At 37.1% G+C, this 22,792-nt stretch overlaps 1 protein-coding gene across 6 annotated transcripts in view; it reads right to left on the reverse strand.

Annotated features, from left to right (window-relative positions):
- Window positions 1–22,792, reverse strand: part of COL19A1 (collagen type XIX alpha 1 chain) — a 208,568-nt gene that overhangs the window by 176,740 nt on the left and 9,036 nt on the right. For all 6 annotated transcript variants that reach the window (XM_087774800.1, XM_087774795.1, XM_087774797.1 and 3 more), the window contains 2 exons: window positions 19,938–20,012; window positions 19,338–19,437 (listed from right to left, as the gene is read on the reverse strand). In XM_087774800.1, the coding sequence (XP_087630926.1) occupies window positions 19,338–19,437; window positions 19,938–20,012 (175 nt within the window). The remainder of the gene's footprint in view (window positions 1–19,337; window positions 19,438–19,937; window positions 20,013–22,792) is intronic.

The raw sequence follows: 22,792 nt of genomic DNA on the forward strand, positions 1-22,792 counted from the left end.
TATGGAACACTTTTTTTTTTTTTCCCCACCATCATTGCTTTTGACTGTAAGCGTCCCTGACACTAATACTATTATTCAAAATTTAGATAGCTCTTAGTCTTCTAAAATTCTAAGTGTTTCTTTCAGAATTTTCTCAAAAAAAATTGGTTGTGTGTGAGTGCACATGATATAAAATGATCTTCCTTAACTGTTTATCAAACCATTTGGGAAACAGGACAAGTTAAATTATGGGCCAGCATTATGAAAAAGGGCAGGAGTTCACTCTAGCTTCTCTTACATTTGAACTGACAGAGAAAACTGTAAGGGGAGAAATAAGAAAAGCAGACAAGGTCAAATTAATTCCTAAGGGCATTACAGTGATTTCAGTGAAGTCAAGTAAAGAGGTAAGATTTAAGTAGAATAGGACCAAGGATAAATTCAGTTAGATTCACAAAATAATTTAGGCAGGAAGGCACCTCTGGAGGCCAATGGATGTAATCCCCTGCTCAAAGCAGGGCCAACCTGAAAATTATATCAGGTTACTATAAGTCCTGTCCAGCTGAATTTTGAAAGTCTCCAGGAATGGAGATTATTGCACAACCCTCTGGGAAACTTGTTGCAGTGTCTGGCCAACAAACAGCACAAATTTGGTATACAGCTACTCTATACCAAAGACATAACAGAAGCAATATCTTTATTCTGAGAAGAGTTCTCATTGTATAACTATATGAACCAAAAAGTCATTAACAGATGCTCTGAAGTATCCACTTAACCCTTCCAGCCAGATGGTGAACACCAAAAGAAAAAAAATGAAGGGAGAAAATACTCAGAAAACTACCATACTATCTACTACCATACACAATTTCCCCTATGCTCTTGCTCCCTGAATGGCTTCAAGTGAATGTAATAGAATAAAAAGCATGCATCTAGCATTGAAGTGACTTAGGTACGGATGATCACTACACTACTATAGCAAAATTTAAGTATTACTACCATGATATCTTCTACTCTGTAAAGCTCAGTTAAAAACTCCTCAGAAATAGGCAAAGCTTGTATGTGTTTCAAACAATAAATATATAGTAACATTTGATGGGGGGGGGGGGGAAGAACAGAAATGCTAACATAAAACCTCACATGAGAAAAGTCAAAACAAAATTTTGCAGAATACTGAATTTGAAATTCAGAAGTTCTTTGAATGTTTAATATATTGCTTTGCCTGCTTGCATCTACCAACACTTAAAAACTAATGAGAAAACTAATGCGACATCACGTGCAGGGTGAAAACAGTAAAGAAACAGCATTAAACGTTAATGGAAAAATACAAAAGCAAGTTGTTCCACATGTCCACAGCTCAACAAGTACTTCCTCACAAAGTATTTACCCTTTCCATGTGGCACAGGGAAAGAACAATAGGAAAAGGAGAGAGTAAGGATAAAGGAAACCTGTACCAAGCCCACCTCAAAGTCTACAGATCTAAAGCACAAACATAGAGAACATTAACTTAGGGTAGTACATCATGGTGTCTAAGTCACAAGCAGTAAGAGAGACAACAGGTCTTAAGAAAGCCCTAACATTACAGAAATATGGGTAGCAATTAATAAGTGTGCAAATTGATCTATAAAGACGACAAGAAAGAACCTACAAGTTAAAACAGTCAAGCAAATGTGGGTATCCTTGGCATCTGGTCTCTGAACCAGGGGATGCTTATGTTCATTTGGACAAAAGTGTCTGAATCAAAATACATAATCAGACTTGGGAGCAAAAACACAAGTCTGAGATTTTCCTCTTCCAGGAAATATCCTTAACAGTGGGACAACACTCAAGTTCTCCCACTCCTGTTGAGCTTCCTTAGGTTAGGACAATCCAAACCAGACATCCTTCCTGAATGACTGCTCTCACCTTTAAGGCTATTGAAAGGGTCCTCTCTCCTCTTCTACACTGAGAGTGCTCGACTGCTGCGGTTTGTGTTGAATTCAATGCTGTCCAAGCTTATTATGTGTGATTTAAGCACAGTCAATGGCTTAGGCACCTCTGGGGACATAGGCAGTGTTCAGGCATCTCTACACACATCTTTGAGTCACAATGAAACTTGGGTGGGAGTTACATGCCTGGCTGCTTAAGCCATGGTGCTTCTCAGCTTCCCTGGAACTTATGCCTAGACGCCGGGGGAAATCTGTTGTCCAAAATGATTCATTTTAGGTGCCACCAGGGGTTAGGTGGTGCTTGAGAGTGGGCGATTTGAATCATTCTCCGAGAGTCTGGCGCCCAAAGTCTGACTAAATTATACTTTAGGTGGAATTTAGACAGTTTGATTTTCTCCCTCTGTCCATATTGTCAGTAGTATATAATAAAAAATGAAAGTTAATGAATGGAGCACTGTGTTCTCAAAGTGAAGCACACCCTTGGTGGAAACTGCTGAAAACAATAGCAGGAATTGAAGCACATGAACTGAATACACAGGCTTGAATTTACACCACCCCAGCCTGCTGGTTTGAGGTGTACTGTAAATTACAGAGGCGCCAGCTGGCAGATTGAGGAGACCAAAGATAACAAGCAGGAAAATCCCTAACAATACAAGGTTTTAGGTCATACATATATACGTTACAAATCCAGACATTCAGGTATCTCTTAACGTCCCACAGGTTGAAGCATCAGGCAGATGCATCCAGAATGTTAATAAATACACACCAATGTTCCTGCAACAACTACGTGCCACTCTATCAAAGCATATGTATACTCAGAGCCGCAAAGGCTTTTGTTGCATTCTCCTCTTTTTTACTGGATTAAATGTAGCCATAATTTTTCCTACAAACAGGTGCTGTGGCCCAAGCACAGCACAGACTGTACATTACGAGGTTACTAGAAGAGCAGTTACAGGAATTTTGCATGAACTTTACAACTGTATCTGTGCATACCTTCCACTGTTTGTAATGACCAAGTACAGACTGATTTTTGGCAAAATATTTGCTTATTCATTTGTTTCCTCAAAAGTTCTGAAAATCTCTGAAATGCAGATACCAGCTGGTTCTCCTAGTGCTACCATGCTAAAAGAAGTAATTATGAATGAATTAACTGTGTATTCACTGTGCTATAAACAGTTTTATTTCTATCTTTGTAAAGCAGCATTGAGTTACCCATATCAAATTTAGTAAGGCAATCCTTTATTTACCTTTTGTTTTTATTTTTAAAAAAGCACTAATGGAAAAGCAGCATCTATTTTTAAATCTTATGAACTCTAATTGTTCCATATCGAATGAGAATACACTACAGTATACGATAAACTTCCGTATTTACAAGTATCAATGAAGCCTCCAGCTTGCTGAATATCTTCCAAGAAGAGAAAGATGAGCCAACTTACATTTCCTGAGAGTGAAGTGAGAGATGTTTAGAGTTTATGGCAAGACATATCTTTTCCAGCTGACATATACCATTACCTGGTATATGTCACTTGTAACATGACGATGTTACAATAATTTGGTGACCAGAGCTCAAGGAGTTAGTTTTAACAACTTTCCGATGGTGGGTAATGATTTATTTAGTACTATGTTGACGGAGACACTGAAATCTTAACCTTTTTGTGTTTGCTAAGGGATTTAAACTGACATCCATTATGAATAAAAAAGTAAAGCTCAGGTGATGAAATACAAAAAATCTCCACATTATTCTCAATATTTCTACAACAAATTACTGTATTTTGCATTCTCGGTTTTTGCCTAATTTGTCTGGTACAACGGGAGAAGGGGAAATAACTAAATGGAACAATTTACCGATCTCTGTCTAGAGAGGGTATTTTAAATTCTTTTCAAATAAAAGTTAAGAACAGCTGTTTGTTACTCAGAATAAGAAATAATTTCCTTCCCATCCATCTTCCTCAAATCACATTAAGATGCACTATACAGTTTCATGTTACATTAGGCCTCAAGTTGTTTTCATATGACACATTATATGATGCAACTCAAGGGAAAATATTCAGACAGCTTAAGAGTTATTAATTACTTATGGAGAGCTCAACCCACTCAGAAAATGTACCACTTAAAGCAAAGCTGCAAATTATTTTAACATTGAGAAAAGGGATTTACCTAATATTTCATATACTTCATGCCTCTGCTGTCAGGTACTGAACAAGTATAGATTAGCTGTCACTTTTAATATACAGGTGGTTTAGAAATTTTTTTTTTTGTGAAAGTCAATGTTATTGCTATCAAAATTTTAGAGGGCATTTAAAAAAAGATTGGTTTGAAAGAGAAACAGAAATACTGAAACTGTTATGCCTGTGCAGAATACTTTTCCCCTAGGTTTTCCAGCAGTATTCTGTATCCTTATTTACAGCAATTACTGGTCAAATCCTGTCCCTAATGAAGTCAAAGGCTAGTCTTCCATTGATTTTTAAAGAGGTCAGGCTAACAAAACTACGGCTGCTTTCCAAGTTCGGCCAATTTCTGTGCATTTTAAACTTTTCTGAAAAAAAAAAAAAAATCAGTCAGCAGCAATAAGAACAGCAGACTTAAAAGTACTAACATATAATAATGGACACTGGTAATGCAACAATTTTTCTTCTCATTTTCCTAAGCAGAATTCTGAAGCCTGATAAAGTTTTGAGAAAATTCAGGTCAATGTTTAGGCTTTTGGAGTCTTATCTTGTGGAAGGCAACTTTCAGCACTTGTGATATAGTTATATACTTGCCTTGCTGAACTCGGATATTTGTTTTATGAACCAAATAGGTCTCGGACCAATCAGTGAACTTTCCTTGTACCTGGAAAATAAAAATAACCCTAGCAAAGACCAAAGGCTACCAAAAGCAAGAATGTGTGATTTGAGCACACAGTCATTCACTCTTTCTCTCCCCTTTTTAATAATGACTATATTTCAAAATGTAAAAAGATGACAAAATGGGTTCAGAAACTAGCAAGAGTATCACATTATAAAATGCTACATTCAAACAGCATGTTTCCCCTTCCAAAATTTCACACCTTACCCTGAATGCTGCACAGTAAATTAAGCTGCTCTCATCAGTAGTAAGCATCTTTCCACCTAAAGGCACATGGGATGGCAAAGAATGACAGCCATACCACCAGAGAACACTGTGAAGGACGATGAGTCAGGGAAGAGGAGAAAGCCAGAGCCTGACTACTTCAGCAAGCTAAAACTTTACTCAAAGTAATCTCATACTCCAGCGGATCCTCCCACACCTGCACTGGTATAGACTCAAGAAAACACAATGCAGCAGAGTGGATCCAGGCAATGGATATACTACAGTAAGCTGCCTTTATATGTACAAAGCAAGTAAACGAAATGTATAGGGTACTAGAAAGATTTGGGTGGCTTTTGCAGTATACAGGCATTAAGATGTTCCTCCAGACACTTTTGAGCTCAACATCTAATGCATGGTTACCTGTGATTCAGAAAGACTGAAGTCAATCTATATGATTCACTCGAGTCTTACGCTGAATACAGTTCTTGCATTCAAGACTGTTTCTTTTCCTTAGGAGATGACCAGAGAACAAGCGAACATACTGCTCTCGGCCTCTGAGAGACAGGGAACACTGATGAGAAAAACATGGAACTTCAGTTCTTTCACAAAGGGGAAAAATGTTTCCTCTGCATCTGCTTTCTCCTAATCATGCAATTGCACAATACTTTCTGGTGTCCCTCTGCCTCATGCTGCTCACACCAGGTTGGTTTTCCATGTGTTGGCATCACTTACTGGCTGAGAAACATGCAGAGACTTTCTAACATTGCTGGCAGAAAGAGACCCAAACCAGCCTCTGTTGCCCCAGTCTGTTTTTTCAACCTGATTCTTCTCATATATATTTTCAGTAGCTGTGGCAGTCAGGTGACGCCTCTGTAGCAGATACTGATGCATCAGAAATTGATACCTTCAGTTCCATCTGCCCCTCCTCACATGGACGTTACAACAAGAAGTTGCATTCAGTCTACTGGTTTAAGAGTCTTGTAAATACAGTGACGTTTCTCACACCAAGTGCCCTTTCATTGAGCATTTCTCCACATTCCATGGATGCTAAATCTGCTCATGTATCAGAATTAAAAAATGTCAGTTAGGAAGAGCTCCTTCCAGTACCAGCATCCATCTCCCTATCATAGCTACACTGAAAATATAAAAAAACTCAAAACCATCTCTTTTGAAATCTCATCATCTCCCATCAGGAATCATACTCTTCCTAGTTGTATACCTCATTCTCCTTTCCTTTCTGTAGCTCAATGTAGAGCATCACACACACACGCGCACACCCCATTCCCACTTTTCTAAGAGGTTTCTACTCCTGTGATTCACTGTAGGGAATGAAACCTCCCTGCACACATGCAAACACAGTCTTATTGTCCAGCATGAACGTCCCAGAAATCTTCAGTGCTTTTTCTTACTCAGAACCACACTAGTAAGGAAACTTACTCAGAGTCTGACACATTTCTCACAAGCAATGCACAAAAACTGAGCAAAATTTTCTCTTTGGAGATTAATGGCAGAATCTGGAGAAGTGTGATGACCTCTCCGTTTCTTCGGTGGGTTTGTGATTGTCTCCTAATATACGGTCTCTGTTCAAAATTTAAAGCTAAGAGGTGCTTAAAAGAATGGCAGAGATTTAAGTTTTCTTCAAGTCATTCAAGAATTGTATCAAGCTTTTTGGCATTTTTATATAATCTCTCAAGGCCATTTTGCTGTGTTAAAGGTCCTAAAATCCAATTGTGACACTCTTTTTTTTCAAGTGTGACAACTGCCAAGAGAAGAGCATGTAAACTTAAATACTTTTAAAGGAACTTTACATCATTCTTTTAATGTCTACCCGTGTCTGTCTTTAGACATTTTATGAGCAGCTCTACAACTCATGTGGTCCTTCTAGTTTGCTCCCAGAAATGGAACAAAGACAACAGGTCTAGTTATTAGAGTAGTCTGTTACTTGGCAGTCTTTGAAGTCAATGAGATATTAAATTCTTATGCTAAATATGATTATCTACAGTGGAACGGAGTTATTCAACTGATGAAGAAACCCTCTGAAGATGTTAGAGAAAAAAATAATTACGGTAACCTCTGAAAGTCAACTGGCAGCGAAAACTGCTCTGCATGCATTTTTACATGCTTCCTACCCTGAAGCAAGATCTATGGTACAGTGTTAATTATTTGTAGATCTCAGTGGCTGCTGTTGTCTGGAAAAGCAAAGAAAATGCAGACTACAACAGAGGATTTGTCTATTGGAGGCCATGATCATTCAGGCTGAAGACAGACAACGCACTTCATACTTTGGAAAGGAGGGAGGAAATCAGGAATGACATTTCTTTTTTCTTGGCTTATATATCTATATCATCTTCTCTAGAGGATGAAGAAATCTATGCATCCATCTCTCCTTGAAGGTTTTCACAGCCAATTTACCGGCACTATACAGACATTTGTACAGGTATCTAGAGACACTAGCTGATTCCAGAAACAGAACGGTCTTTTTAGTTTGGTACGCAGGAGGGCTAGTCAGCTCCAGCAGAGCTGCATGCTGAGAGATTCGCACCCTCCTACTTCTCACGCTGGTCTTGTGAGAGCTACCTTGTGTATTTCTGCATGACATCACGCTACCCAACCTAAATGTGTTGTTTCCTTAGAACCCTCAGTTGCTTCCTGTTTAGTCTCCCCTCACCCCCATCCCAAACTTTTGGTAGGTTTTTTTACAACAAATCAATGGGACAAGCGCTAGCAAAGTGAACTGTTGATTACACTTGGAACAGGCTCCCCACTTCCATCCCTGGTTCGTTCTGCCTGGTCCTAGACAACCCTGGCTGATGGTAAAAGGGAAACCATCTCGCAGGCCAGCATCCCTTTTATGAAAATGCCGAGTGCTCACAGTGAACATAGTAGCATGGCTGGCAGTGGAAAGGGAGCACTAGAAGGACTGCTGCATGGAGTGCAGCTGAACCAAACTAAGGGATGCTTTTTTCCTAACCTCAAGTAATTGCCTGGATAACTAGCCGCCTCCTCTTCAGCATGCAGGACTGCCTATAAATAAATTCATACCAGGCTAAAGTCACAAGCAGGCCATGCTAAGAAGTGCTTGAGAAAAAAGGCACAGGCAACACCAAAGGTACTACAGCCCACACTGTTATAGATGGATATTATCTACTCATCTTAGTTCCAGCTGATCTCCCCAAAAAAAGAAGGTTATAAGTAGTGAAGATTAAGTTACCAACAGAAGAGACTGGAGTAGGAAAGAAGGTTAATGATACCAGATACCAGGGTCTGACCTGAAATAAGTAGCTCTGTCAGCTGCAAGAGTGAAGCTACAGAGAGAGAACATGCTTTTGCTTTAACACCCCCTACACACAGCATGACTAGTCTATGAATACTTAAGCCTGGTGTTCTGCTTACAATTTGAAGGATAATTAGATAAATAATGTGCTCTTTTACAGTTTGTAAAAACTGTTAACATTCATGGATTCTAAGTGAATGAATATGGAAAATAAAAGATAAAAAAATTCATTTGCATCACATAGAAAGACTTAATTTCCAGTTTCTGAAAATGCTATTATCACTTTTCTGAAGCCTCAGGACTTAGAAATGAGTTGTCTAATTAAAGTCAAGTAAAAAAAAAAAGTACATACAGCTTAGCCTGCATCTCACTTTCTGTAATAATGAGATTTTTGGTAAGTTACAGATTAAATTGGATTAAAATATATCAAGCTCAAAAGTATCAACATTGCATTGCTATCTGCTGAGTCATAACTATGTTTAACTGGATGGGCCAAGGACTTGTGACTTGCTAACCCTGTTACTATCAGACCCAGCTGGGAAATGGCCAGGTATTTCCTTTAAAGGGCTGGGCGAGAAACCAAAAAAAGCTTGTAAAGGGAGATGGGGTCTTGCATTAGGCCCAAGACAGAGGTGTTGAAAGGAGGCTTCAAGCAGTGGTAACTTTGGATAAGTCAATGAACATTTTATTTAAATTTTTCGTAAGCTTCACATCAAAAGAACGCACCAAACCCAACTTGAAAGAACACTGGATATTACCAGGAGTCCTTCTCAGGCTGGGAAAACAGGCCAGATGTCTTATATCCAAACAAGGAAGCTTGATATGCTGGGCATTTACAAACTTTTCTCAAAACAGCAAAGGCTCCACAGTACAAAAATTTTGCACTAAAACAATGCATCAACTATAACTTAATTTGAGGTTGAACCATCTACATAACTTCTATGTGAAAGTAACAGAACTAGAATGAACAATGATCTTATTTTTCAACAGTAAGGCTGAGACTGAAATCTTTACTGCTGATGAAAATTCTAAGAACATCATATTACCTACCACAAACTTCACGCTAGTAGATGAAGTGTGGAAGAGTTATGACAGTAAAGAAAATATCGCTAATATCACCAATATTTTGCATTGTATAAAATTGTAACATTTAAGCATGCAATGAGATGCAAGAAATATTTTGGAAGTTTTAAAAAGGAAATACTTTGTTCCCTCACTGTCCTATGAGAAAAACAGCATTTTGATTAATTCGCTCTTACCCTGTAAATTACTTGGTTGACAATGGAATTAATTACCCAATATTATGGGAATCTATGTTGTTAAGGAAGAAAATTCGTTAACGCTATAGTCTATAATAGAATCACAGAATCCCAGAATGGTTGAGGTTGGAAGGGAGTTCTGGAGGTCATCTGGTCCCACTCCCCCTCCCCAGGCAGGGCCACCTAGAGCCAGTTGGATAGGGGTACACATTTACTTGTGTATGAGATCAAAATCAATTCAACATAAGCTGTTTAAAGAGATGACATTTAATTGCAATAACAAAAGTTAGGATGCTGAAAAAATGTAATCTTAGGCATAATATGGATTCATATTAGTAGTGCTAACTGGTCCTTAAGGAGAGTAATGAAATAAGGCTGTGTTATAACTCTTCAGTCTTTCAAGAACTCTAACCAGTTAATGAGCCATGACTTTCCTTTCCGTGAAATCATATCAGCTATCTTGAATCACAAAGTGGTTTTTTAGTGCTCCTAACACTTTCACAACAAATCAATCTTAAGCTTATGTAATTTCCTGGCAGCATAGCATATCTGTCTCACATTCCAACAGTAATACAATCATTTGTCACTTCCTAAATTTAAAGAAAGTCCTGTGGAAAGGAAAGTAACCTATAAAAAATAAGAAATGGTTTCAAAGTCTATGCTCCTTTTTGAGTAAACACAGATATCTGATGGCATTTCTTGCATCTAACATTTTCAGACATTCAAGTCTTCACATACAGTTTCATTACTAAACTACTGCTACAACTTATCTTCTATGCTTGGTCCTGTTATGGTACATTATCTTCCAATGTCTCTGTCTGTATGATTATTCTTATGAGTTACTGTCTTTATCATGTGTTGTTCACAGTTCATATAGGAATGAAACATCCTATGTTAAACACTCTCAATTCTCAGTGACTAAATTTCACAGGAGATATTTAAAAAAAACCAACCTACTGCACTAGAAGACTACTCTCCCAAAACAACTTGTTTCCAAATAACACCTTTACCTATAAAATGAGCGAGCATTATCTACTAATCCTGTAGAAGTCAGCTGCTAGATATCAATCCTGAGCAACAGCAATAATTTAATGCTGCAATTGCATGTGCTGTACTTCAAAATAAGCACATCCAGCATGGAGGGTCCTGAATGCAAGAACTGGGCCTGGAAGTGCACTTCTTCCCCCAAAGTCTTGGCAAACAGTTCCTGTTATTGTATGTGCTCCTGTTGAGTACTATTATCTTTTTTGTTTAGTTTCATAGATTAATTTAAACTAGCAGTCATCTAGCATTCTGAACTGCTCGCTTAGAGACAGATCCAGTAAGATAAAAATTAAGGTGCGTGGAGTCACAGCACCTTGATCATGTTGTGTTGTTACTTCTCAGGAGTGATCCAAAGCAAACCTCACGTTCCCTGGCCACAAAATAGCTGTTACTATTTCATGGGATATGCATTCAACAGTATTTGAGTAATCAACACTGCTCACCATAGAGTATGAACATACACATTTCTTACTAAACTCTCAGAGTTCACAGAGAAAACTGAGTAAAAGATAAATCGAAATTTATCAAAGACTTCAATGTTAACATTGCCATTATGGGTGGAGCAATAAGCAGCATCCTAATCCCTAAAATAAAAGGTACGTGCATTGTCATATGACAATTAAAAGCCTAATGCCATATTAGGAATTACCAAGTTCTAACTAACAAGTTATTCAAGGCCTGTATTGTCATGCTCAATCCCAGAGTATTTTTAGGATTTATTTTTTTTAATAGAATTTTGAGATTCTGCAACTAGTCACGTTGACTAAATCCAAAAATAACATGATCTCTTGCACATGGTTCCGTTAATACACCAGTATCTGTACATCAGGACTTAGTTTGTATAGATTACAAGCTGTTCCTCATGTTGAAGTTTATTAAATCATTCCAAGTTTTGAAATGCGTTTGTGACATGACAAATATTCACTTGAGACCAGGCTGCAATCAGCAAACTCTGTACACTTATGACTGAAATCAAGTTGATACCCAGACCACCGAGTGAAAAATCCAGGGCATGGACCGTACTGTTCATGCAAAATTAAAGAAGTATTTTTAAAAATTTGGCAATTTATCTCCATAAATAAAAAATATTTCATGGCATGATGATAAAAACTGCAAAGAGCTAACGACAGAGAAATGCTAGAGGCCAAAAATCTTTCACAACCAACTGAAAGTGAATGAAAATCAGTGTAATGAAAAAAGTACCAGGGCAGTTTCACTGCAAGAGAGCCCATAAACTATTTTTAGATAGAAAAATGAAAAAATCGGAGGCAAGGTGGGGGAAGAGAATGATACATCTATGACATCTTTAAATAACAAAGCCCCAGTGTAGACACAGATGTATCAGCACAAACATCTTTTTGTAGGTACAACTTTAATTAAGAGGAGGAATGCCTGACAGAATAACTAATGCAAACTGCATTTCACAAAGGGTTAAATCACAAAAGCCAGAAAAAAAAATAAATCTGATTTATTACAATTTTTTTCTTTTCAGTCTGCTGATAAATGACTTCTGAAGCATATGGCACCACTGCTTCAGCTGGAGAAATTATATGCATTTTACAAAGACACTTGAATCCTCTCAGCCCAATCAGCAAAACTGATAAATGATCTTTCCATCTCTAATTTTATACTACAACATATGAGGGCTACAGTCTATCCTCAGCTGCACGCATTATACGCAGTACATTTCACTGAATTCTGTGTGGTTGCATATAGCATTGCTGTATATACCTATATTTACTTCGGATTTCTAAGAAACTTCAACTGTATTAATTTTGCAACTGTATTTTTGTTCTAAAACTATTCTGACTAGTGTTCTTATCAAACACAGGTCCTGCTACAGGCTGAGATCTGCATCCTCCTGATTGATTTATAGTACTATCTTGTACTTACTTTTGGGGACTTTTTTCTTCAAAAAAGATGGCCAAGAAAAACCAAGACAACATTACAAAGATTTTAAAGGTCAGCATGTTTGGCAGGGAGTAAGAGACGTGCAAACTCTTGTGAAAGCCCCCCACAGTCCAGCTCTCTTCACCTAACTTATCAGTAAATTGAACAACCTATGGCAGAATCTGTGTCCAATTTTTTGAACAAGGGCCATAGGAAAGCGTCCAGGTAAATCGCTTGTGCTGAATCTAGAAATCTATATAACACAATAACTTTGTCTAGCAATTGTGGTATGTATGAAAGTATATGTTTTAAGTTTTGCTATCTTATCCAATAAGAAATCTGAAAAATAGTTTTGGCATCCACATAGGACGAAAATAAAAAGGAATTCTATATAGGAGTATATAATAAAAGTGAAATTGCTTAGATACTGCAGATGCGCTTGTTTTAATCAGAACAACAGAATTGTTTTCTACAAGGCAGGTTAAACCATTAAACTGAAGGTGCAATTTCAGGGTTTGCTTAAGTTAACGGCAGGCTGCCCCCCACCCCAGCAGCGCATTCTTGCTCCTTCCCTGCTGTGATGGCTGGAAACCACACGGCAGCGGGGATCAGCTGCTGGCTTCACAGACCAGAGAGGCTGACGCTGATGGAGAGGAAGCGAGATGAGGCTGAGAGCTGGAGTGGAGCGCTGTGAAGGTGAACTCCTAATTTTATTTTCTTCCAAATAATAATCTTGGCTGGACAGATTTTTTAAGGAAAGCTTTTTAAGTAAGGGAAGTAAACTGCCTTTACTATTTGTTCATCCAGTGCTTCTGTGATTTGCTTATTGCCTGCCTTAAGTTTCATCCTGAACTGAGGCACACAGGGGATCCACACAAACACGGCTGGTCTCCTGCACACTCTTGTTGTGGACCAGTGTCCTTAAAGTACACATCTCCCAAAAGCTCCTTCCTTTTATCTGCAAGTGCTTTACAACAACATTGCTGCAGTAAAAAGGAAAAGAAACAGTCTGCTTCATCCGACATTGTCGTACCAATGCAACTGGTACGACGCTGCCACACTAAGTGCTCTACTGTCAGGGGAACACACTACAGATCAAAGAATTCAGATTTGTTACCGTCAGTGGCATAATTAAAATAGTTTGTCTGTTCCCTCACAGTCTGCTTTCAATGTTTCATTTTTATATATACTCTTCCCCTCTGCCACCTCTCTGTCATTACTTTTGCTTTCCCAATTCTTTCCACATAGTAAATTGTATGTTAAATTATAGGATGGTTCAAGCCCAATATAGCAATTAAAATCCATTAATGCCTGAATTTTAAATTTCATAAAAAGATCTTGGTGTATTTCTTGTAAACTGTCAGGTAGAAACAAGCCCAAATATGCAGAAAAAGACATTCACATGCCTTCATTCTTTAAAAGAAGCATTGTCCTATCACTTTTCATGGTAAGAGGCCCCAGTTTTCTCCTTAGTTATGAAATGAAATAATTGGTATTTACATGGTAGGTACAGCTCCAATTTGTTCTTTCAACAGTAATCCCTGTATTATCCTTCTTTTTAATTTATAAAATGCAGTAAGTTTTCAAGTTTCTACAAATAAACAAAAAGTACACAATTTCAGTACCTTTCAACCAGAATCGGAAAAAGAAAGACTGTATCACTGCAGCTTCTGATCCACTACTTTGAAAGACCTGAAGAAAGCATCAGAACTTGTACTAAAGTCAGGCTCCCACACTCAGGAAGCAAATTCCAGAGACAAGGCCCTTTTCTTGAAAATACCCTGCAACCAAAATACCAGACATTTCAGTCTTAGCATTGTTGGCTCCAACAGCTCAAACGACCTCAAATAAATACGCAATATAGGAAGGGAGAGGTGGTTTCTTACATAATTATCTAATATTTCAATAGACCAAAGGCTAGCAGGACTTTGTGCTAGCACAGATAAAAGCTGGTTAGCATAAATGTAACTACTGTCTCCAAACAGGGGTGCCACCTCACTGCCATTTTCAGTAGATGTTTTAAAAGTTTTCAATGCAATCTTTTGGAAACTGGCGATTTTCACATCTATCCATTCTATGCTCTATTTAAGAAATTGATATACTACTTCTTAATATATATCTTAATAATATTTTTCAGGAAGACTACTGAACATGACTCTGCTGCCCAAAACACATGCCATGTGCAAAACTAATCAAAAATCATGCCCATGTAGTCATTCACTGACATCTGAAGTCATATGCAAGGAACTCAGTATTTACTATTTGGTGAGGAAAGAAGTCTCAGCAGATACAACCAGAGAACATACAGCAAAGTAAATGGTTGCAAAGCCACCCAGAGATAGGTGCCTTTGGGAAGCAAAGTGCTAGCTATGAAAAGGCTTCTAACAGTGGGCACAGAAACTGCCTCACTTGATGCCAGCTCTGCTCTAGGAAATGCAATTCCCTATGCATTTTTTGTGATTAAAAAGGTTAGCATCAAAACCAAACAAAAAACCCCATGTAAATATTCTTTCACCATTGATTTAAATTCTTAGCAGAAAGAATCCTCCAGCTTGGAACATACTGACAGAAGTGGGAACAGTATTTCTGCATCCAGTAACTAGACATCACAAGGAGGTGAAACACTTTCTCTGAAACATGGCCCAAGCCACAGCCATAGCTCTTCTGGCAGCAGTGACAACATGGCTGTTGGAGCTCAGTAGTCCAAATACAGTCAAAATCCAAGCTCTTTTGCAGTATCTTGCACCGAAAGGGGAAGAATTCCTAAAAAAGTCGTGAGAGTAATCCCAACTGCTGTAACTCTGAGATCATTTAACAGCCAGATAAGATAATCTCCTCAGTAAATTAATATGGTTTGTCAAGCCAAACAAACTACAAAATAAGAAAGCCATGACTGTGCCATTAAGATTTTCTAATCATAAACACCCATTTCAAAAACATTCTGAGACTCAGCCGAAATCAACTTACTATCTCCTTCATTGGCACTTTCAGAAGAGAAAAAAAACTGGCTCACCAGCAACCCAGAAAAGTAAGAAAGAGGAACAACTGACATCTGATGCATCTTTAAGAGACAGACAGTGAAATTATGTCATCATAGTGCTATTTACTCTAAGGCAACTAAAGAACAAAGATTAACCTAAAAGGCTTCATGTCCAGAAGTACTGAATACTGCTGGCAGATCTCAAGGAGTTGCCATCAGCACAGAGGCCTGCGCTGCTTTTGTCAGCAAGCTCTATGGCAAACTGGAATACATCGCACAGGCTGTACGTGTTAAACTCTAGAGAACAAAATATGACTCCATATGTATTTACTGAAATAAAATTAAAACATACAATAACTATTATTATGACTACATAATTAGATTGTTTACATAACGGTATTTTACTGTGAATTTCTTTAGGATTCAAAGGCTCAGTTATACTACTATACTAAGGAATAACTTATATTAATGTCCACGTAAGAATCGCAATAAGTAACTCACAGTATTTTAATTTAAAAATCGCTCTTTAATCCTGAAAATATTATTAGAATTAAATTTATATTTAATAGTAATTTACATGGAGCATAAGAAAAGCTATCTATCTCCTACCACAAGACAAAATACGTACAGAAGCCCCTCACAAAAAGAGAGAAAGATAAGAGATATAACTAAAATCCAACACAGACATAATCGATTTCCCAAGCTGACACTGCATTGTAAATTACTTACAACATATAAATAGGTGCAACACTACTCCAGGTCCATTGAAAAAAACCAAAATGGCATCACACAAGAAAAATGGCACAGCATAGCTTTCTATTACCCACACTACGACTGAATGAATGAAATGCAAGAGATGTGCCAAGTTACTTGATACTTGCTAGTCAGCTTAATCAGATACTCTCAGTTTCCTGCAGGATGGATAACAAACACTGTTCTGCTGCTTACTGCACACCACGTCTACTAAAATATTTTCTGAGGCAGAATGATCCTAAAAACCTCTGTGCATCTAAGAATGCTAGGAGTCTGGAACCATACAATCTGACATAAGGTAACAGAGGGAGATTTAAATAAAATAATAAATTACAAGATATTGTACATGGGTAACTGAGATAAAGTAAATTATAAGGTTATGATGACAGATATCTGAGTTCCTGACTATCCTTCATTGTAACCCTACTATGTCAAAACCTGACTTTGTGCTCCTGACTGCCCTCTGCACTTATTTTTAGAAACAAACTCAGGAGTTCAGAAGAGTGTCAAAAATATTTTGAACAAATGATTTTTAAAAATCATCTCTGAAGTGTTATCTCAACAACAGAAAGCTATTATATATTCAATATATTGAATACAAAAAGTAAATTATGTTCTTAATTACGACATGCATTTCCCTGTGAAGAAAGGTTAAAAAAGCATGAGCAAGACTATTGCCATGAAGAACTAGGATTTAATGGAGATTCTGCAATGCTTTAATGTTATTGAAAATACTTTTAACCCTTTTTTTGTTCAGGAAGATATATTTAAGAGGTACTATTTACTTCCACAGCAAGCTGACTGAAAAGCTTATCTTGTACCTTATTAGTATCAATAACATGATATTAATTTTCAGCCTAATTATATTCATACACTAGCACTGTTATGCATTTTATTAATAATCAGCTCGGTTGCTTTATCCAGCTAAAGTTTTCATCCATTAGATATGCATATTTTTAGAGCAAACTGGAAAGATTTTCTCTTTAGTTTTTCTTTAATGAGGATACACAGAAGAAAATAACAGGGAGGGAGAGGAACGTGAGAAGCAAGAGACCATTAAAGCCAAACCACCTGCCTTCCAGGTGTACCCTTTACTGAAATTCTTTATCCCCTGCCCAAGTTACACTGAAAAATGAAGAGCAACTTAGCCATTTTTGTCTCAAAAAGTCATCCTCCTTCCAATAAGCTGAATAGATAAAATATAGAGAAAAAACCCCCCACCTGTTAGATTTCTCTCCCACTCCATAAAGAAAGTACAAAAAAAAAAAAAAAAAGTATTGTGTCTTTCCTGAGTATTTTCCTTGCAACCGCTAAGAGTTAAGGCTTTGCTAAGCCACAGCTATCAGCCATGACATGAATTCCCTATTTTCACTGCCTTCACTAATAAACTGTTTTTAAAAGAAAACAAAACACAGACATTAGTATTCAGGCCAACTAATAAAAGCTAGGAAAAAAGCTTTAAATTTTTCAACCTCAACATCACCTGTCAGACCCCTTCCAAAACCACCGAATTCTTAGAAATCAATCCTTTCGAATCATGAATTTTCCCTCAAATATGTATTTTAAATAATTTACCCTTTTCCAATTTCTAGCTCCTCTCACTCCATTTTTGCCATTGATTTTCTTATAGTTTCAGAATAAAGTAAGTCAGCTTGCAATATGCATTTCACTGCACACAAAGCACTGCTTAACTTCTTACTCCTAAAGGAAAATTGCCCCACATTTTTTGTTATTGCCTGGATTTTCTACTCTTCTATAGTCTCATGTTTCCCTCAAATTCCCATCCATTGAAAAAAACCTGTAAAAATCCAAAAAATGAATAATGGCTTTTAAAAAAAGGTTTTCTTACTGACAAACTTTTTATTTTCTTATTTTCAGTAAAGACATGTATGGGTGGTACCTAATTTTACCCATTCCTCTTCTAAAGACAATCTTTACAATGTTGGGAAGGCCTTAATAAAAATAGAGCACACTCTGTGTCAAGTAATTTTATCTAGTCATTTTTCCTTCAACAGGTAATGTCCAAGGTATTTAAAAGACAGTGATTACTTTGTTTAACTTTGCAGAATTACACAAGCATAAAAATACATTTATTGTATCTAATACCTCAGAAAAACTTAGAATCTATCTAGTAATCTAGAATATTTAGGTCCTATTTCTTTAATCATTCTCCTCTCCCAAAGATCACTTTGTTTTGTGTCTGGGTGCCTCCGATTCCTCTCTTCTCCCTCTCCCCGGGCCTCACGCTACCCACAGCCCCTCTTTGCTCTGCCCAGGATCCAAGCAAAGGGGAAGTCCGAGGGCCGGGTGTATTTTTTCCTAGGCAAGCTGGAGCCAGACCTCTTGCAACAGAGAATACCCAACCTGAAGACACAGGAATACAGTTGCTTCCCTCGTCATCACAGGAACATGCTGTACAGAAATCACAGTCCCATGACTCGGAGCACATCTCAACCAAGAAGCTCTGAGATGATCCTCTCTCTCTCTCCACTGAGCATGGGGAACTTGAAACTACATTCCTAACTGCTTCTTACCATTTCCTTGTCCCTGTGCAAACTTAAATCCATCCAATCCCATTGTGCCTTACTCTCTTTCACCTTTCTTTTGATTTTTCATGCAGCCTCTGCCTTTCATCCCACCCTGTGTCGGAACAGGATGCTGCCTAGTTTCACCTCTACACTGAGTACCCACCATATTGTTGCTGCTCAAAAGGCAATATCCCAATTCCACTGATAAAAAAAAATCATGAAAATATAGTGTTTAAGGAAATGGTGACTCTCTCTCTCTTTTTAATTCCACCAGCAGCAATGAGAGAGAGGACAGCCAACTTCACTGAGGGAAGATTAGTATAACACTTGTCACACCATGAAAGTTCTTTGTTTCCTTTGTTTTATAAATAGTTACGTATAAACAGTACAGTTTGCAGTATCAGAATCATTATTTAAGAAAAAGATATTTGCAATTTACTTTGTACCTAGATACTTCCAGTTTCCAGAAGAAAAACACACCTGAATCAAAATGCTTTCCAAAGAAGAAACTGTTACAGATGAAAATGCCTGAAAACAGACATACTTGTCTTTCTGTGGCATCCTTTGGATACACTGCTCAGTGTTTCAGTTCATTAGTAGCACTTAGTCTGAGCTCTGTCTTTTAAACACTTAGGATTAAAGTAGTATCTTTCTTACTTTGTGTCTCTGACGAGAGGTGCGCTTCCCAGTTTAAAACAGATTTTTTCCCCTCCACAAGATGTTTGCCTCAAAGAAAAGCTTTCTGCTAGATCAAACCCTGTGAAATACAATACAATGATTTAGTTTATTTAATGGAATTTAAAAAAAATAATGGAGGTAAATACTGACTTTTAGCATGCTTGGTGACTTTCTAGAGTACAGACTGACAAGCTATTTTGAAAACCAGTACTTTAAGTCAGAGAAACTTCCAATATTCATTTTATTGACAGAGAAACTATCAGTGCAAAATTCACTCAGTAGATGACTTTGCAACCTGAAAAATGCATTTGTTATTTCCTTTTATCATCTGAACTGATAAGCGTGAAGGATGTTTGGGAAAAACAACGGAAACGAGTGTGGCTGCAGAACTTGAACCAGTACTTTCCAAGAACACATTCTGATTTTAACCCCACTTTCCTAAAAACACCACCAGCTTTTGGAGCATGGCGGTGGCATTCTGTACTGTCCTTTCAGCTTTAAAGCCAGCTTCAGTCAGACTATGATTACATCCACTACTAGCCAATTAATTTAGATATCCATATTAACGCAGTCATTTACCTGAAACTCCAAGACTGTCTCTGCCGATTTGTTTGAGATGATGGACAACTGTTTTCATTAAAGGACACACAGCACCTTCAAGAGAATACAGTTTAGTATCTACCGTAAAATTCTATCAAACAAAAATTAATCAGAACAAACTATCATGACAGTGATAATAATATTAACAGGAATGTTTCTTTTTGTTTCTTTACGATATGAAAAACAGCAATAAAACAAAATCTAAATAAGAGCAATGATATTTCAGATTTCATACTACACTTATAATAATATCAGGAGATACAAATTTTATCACATTTTAATTCAGCTGTTTATGATTAAAGCTCACATGAACAATATAAGCAGAAGAAACACACTAAAGTCTTATGAAGCTCTTTCTACCTACAATACTCTGTAAAGCAATAACTTCTAAGTGTTGGGTTTTTTTTTATTTCTGACTTTATTATTAGAAAACCTTTTTTCCCCATTAATGAATATGAAACAATAAAGCATAAATGCTTGATTACCATGACAGTAATCTATTGTTACTTCAGTGAACAGTAATTTCCAAATGTGGATTAACAAGGATATAATCATACCATATATAATAAATAATGTAAGCAATGCTTATATTTTGGAAAAAAAAAACTGACGCAACTGAAAAGATGGCCAAGGTATATCTGAAACTGCTGAACAGTGAAGGTCGAGGGGCTTTCTGAAGTGTCAGTTCAATGAAAAAGTAAGAAGGAATGTCCTACCATTAACCTGGAGATCATCTATATTTAAAGATTTCCAAGAGCATCCAGACTGAAAGCTGACATTCAAAATAGCTATATTTGTAATTGTAAAGCGTGTGAAATTTGTCATTCATTCTGCAGTAATGTAGAAAGCATGTTATCCTTCAAAAGCCTTAAATTCTATTAAATGTGTTGCAGTATTTGATCTAGATTAAGAATGGCTAACTGGAAATAACCAGTAAAAGTGAAACTAAATTATATAATATAGATATAAAGACATCTCCTGACAACATGGTTAATGAAAGCTATGTCAATTGTTTAAAGAATAGACGGGGTAGAAGACATTTTTTCGTAAGATTCGTCAAGTTCCATGTCCTTTACGTCTAAATTGCAATCTACAATTACAAGTAACATCACTGATAATTTCTTTCTAGGCTCTAAGAGAATGTATTCTTTCTTTCCTTCATATACATACATAAATATGTGTATATACATGCATATACAGATAGATAGATATAAAGTTTCATGATAAAAGAGATGAAACATATGCATTAAAAACACTGTAAATTCCCTTTCCCCAGAAAAGATGCAGAACTGTAAAGAATATTCATGTTGAAATCTCTGAAACTGAAATGAAATCTTTCATCATTCTTGGTTTGCAGGGAGTTTTATGTAGTGTGAAAAGCATTCACTGGAATTACATACTAACATAGCAATTTCAATACACCGTTTGATATATGCAGACACACTATGGGACAGAAACAGGCTCACCTTAGATACCCTTTAATCTACAAACCTCAGCCTTCAATCACTTATACAGATTATTAAACTACAGACTTTTATCTATAGCCACCCTAAAACAATGAATGTGGTTATGGTAGGTTTTGAATGTGGTTATGGTAGATTTACACAAGTATAGCTGTAAGAAATATGTTGGCGCAAAGGAAGCCTGTTATGGCTAAAGCCGCAATAGCATGTTACCCGTACACTGACAAATGTTTTTCTTAAATCTACATGTTTTCTAACCAAGGTTTATATATATATATATATATATATATAAACTCCAGGGCAGATTCCCTTTCTGGTTAAATTACTTGGCAGTTTTTACAATAAGAGAAGCCAAATATTACTTATTGCTGATTTTATCTTGAACTGCTGTAGTAAGCTCTAGAGAACCCGGGAAACAAATGTGCTTTCTTTTTCTAGCATTAACTTACATGAGGGCTGAGTGGCAAAAGAGTTTTAGCTTATTCCCCCCAGCCACTTTCTTCCAAGTCCAAATAAAGACTCGAGCCTTAATTTCTGTGTTATCCAGATGATAGCAACGATTCCTCACATGCCACAGACTGGACTGTGGACCTATTTTTATCAGTGGCATAACAGTCACAGCATAGACAGGCCATTTAAGTGCTACTTATGTGGTTGTATTCCACATCCCCAGAAGAGCTGAAAGGGTTACTACGAATCTTCTTCTGTCTCGTGCTGCTGATGCACTCCTTTAGCCCAATGTTATTCTTCTTACAGAGAGCTAAGGCAAAACTCTAAAATACTAGAACCAAAACCTCTCCATACCAAGACTGACAACTTTCATTGCTATAGATTGATGAAAATTCCTTCTACAGTTACAGTTTATACAGTCAAAAAGTTGGCCTCTTCCCAGATTTTTAGTACTGCTGGCACATCTTTAAATTTTCTTTGGTCTGAGACAAAACAGACAGTTTACTCATTCATCCTGTGGGTAGCTGAATTAGAAAACCTACACGAAAACATTCAGGAACGAAAAAGAACACGACAAACCCTTACTACTGATCCAGGCATGGAAACCATGCACCTACCTGGCCTGTTAGAATACATAACTATAAAACTAATGAAGCAGTAAAAAGAACGAGCTTACATTTATACACTAGATTGCTCTGCACATGATAGAACTGGGTCTATCTGGATTGAAGTCAACAATTCATATTACAATGGTGATGTCAAAGCTCAAGTTAACATACCTATAAATTAATGAGATCACCTACCCATAAGACAAATTACAGACCTTAATCTTTAGAAATCAATGAGCTCTATGTAGGAGCTTATTATTATAAAATCAACCTAATAATTTCAAAAATATGTATTTATGCAGATCAAGCAGGT

This window comes from Nipponia nippon, unplaced genomic scaffold, assembly GCF_047370975.1.
Source record: "Nipponia nippon isolate SJK-2023a ecotype South Korea unplaced genomic scaffold, ASM4737097v1 scaffold_4, whole genome shotgun sequence".
Taxonomy (NCBI): Eukaryota; Metazoa; Chordata; class Aves; order Pelecaniformes; family Threskiornithidae; genus Nipponia; species Nipponia nippon.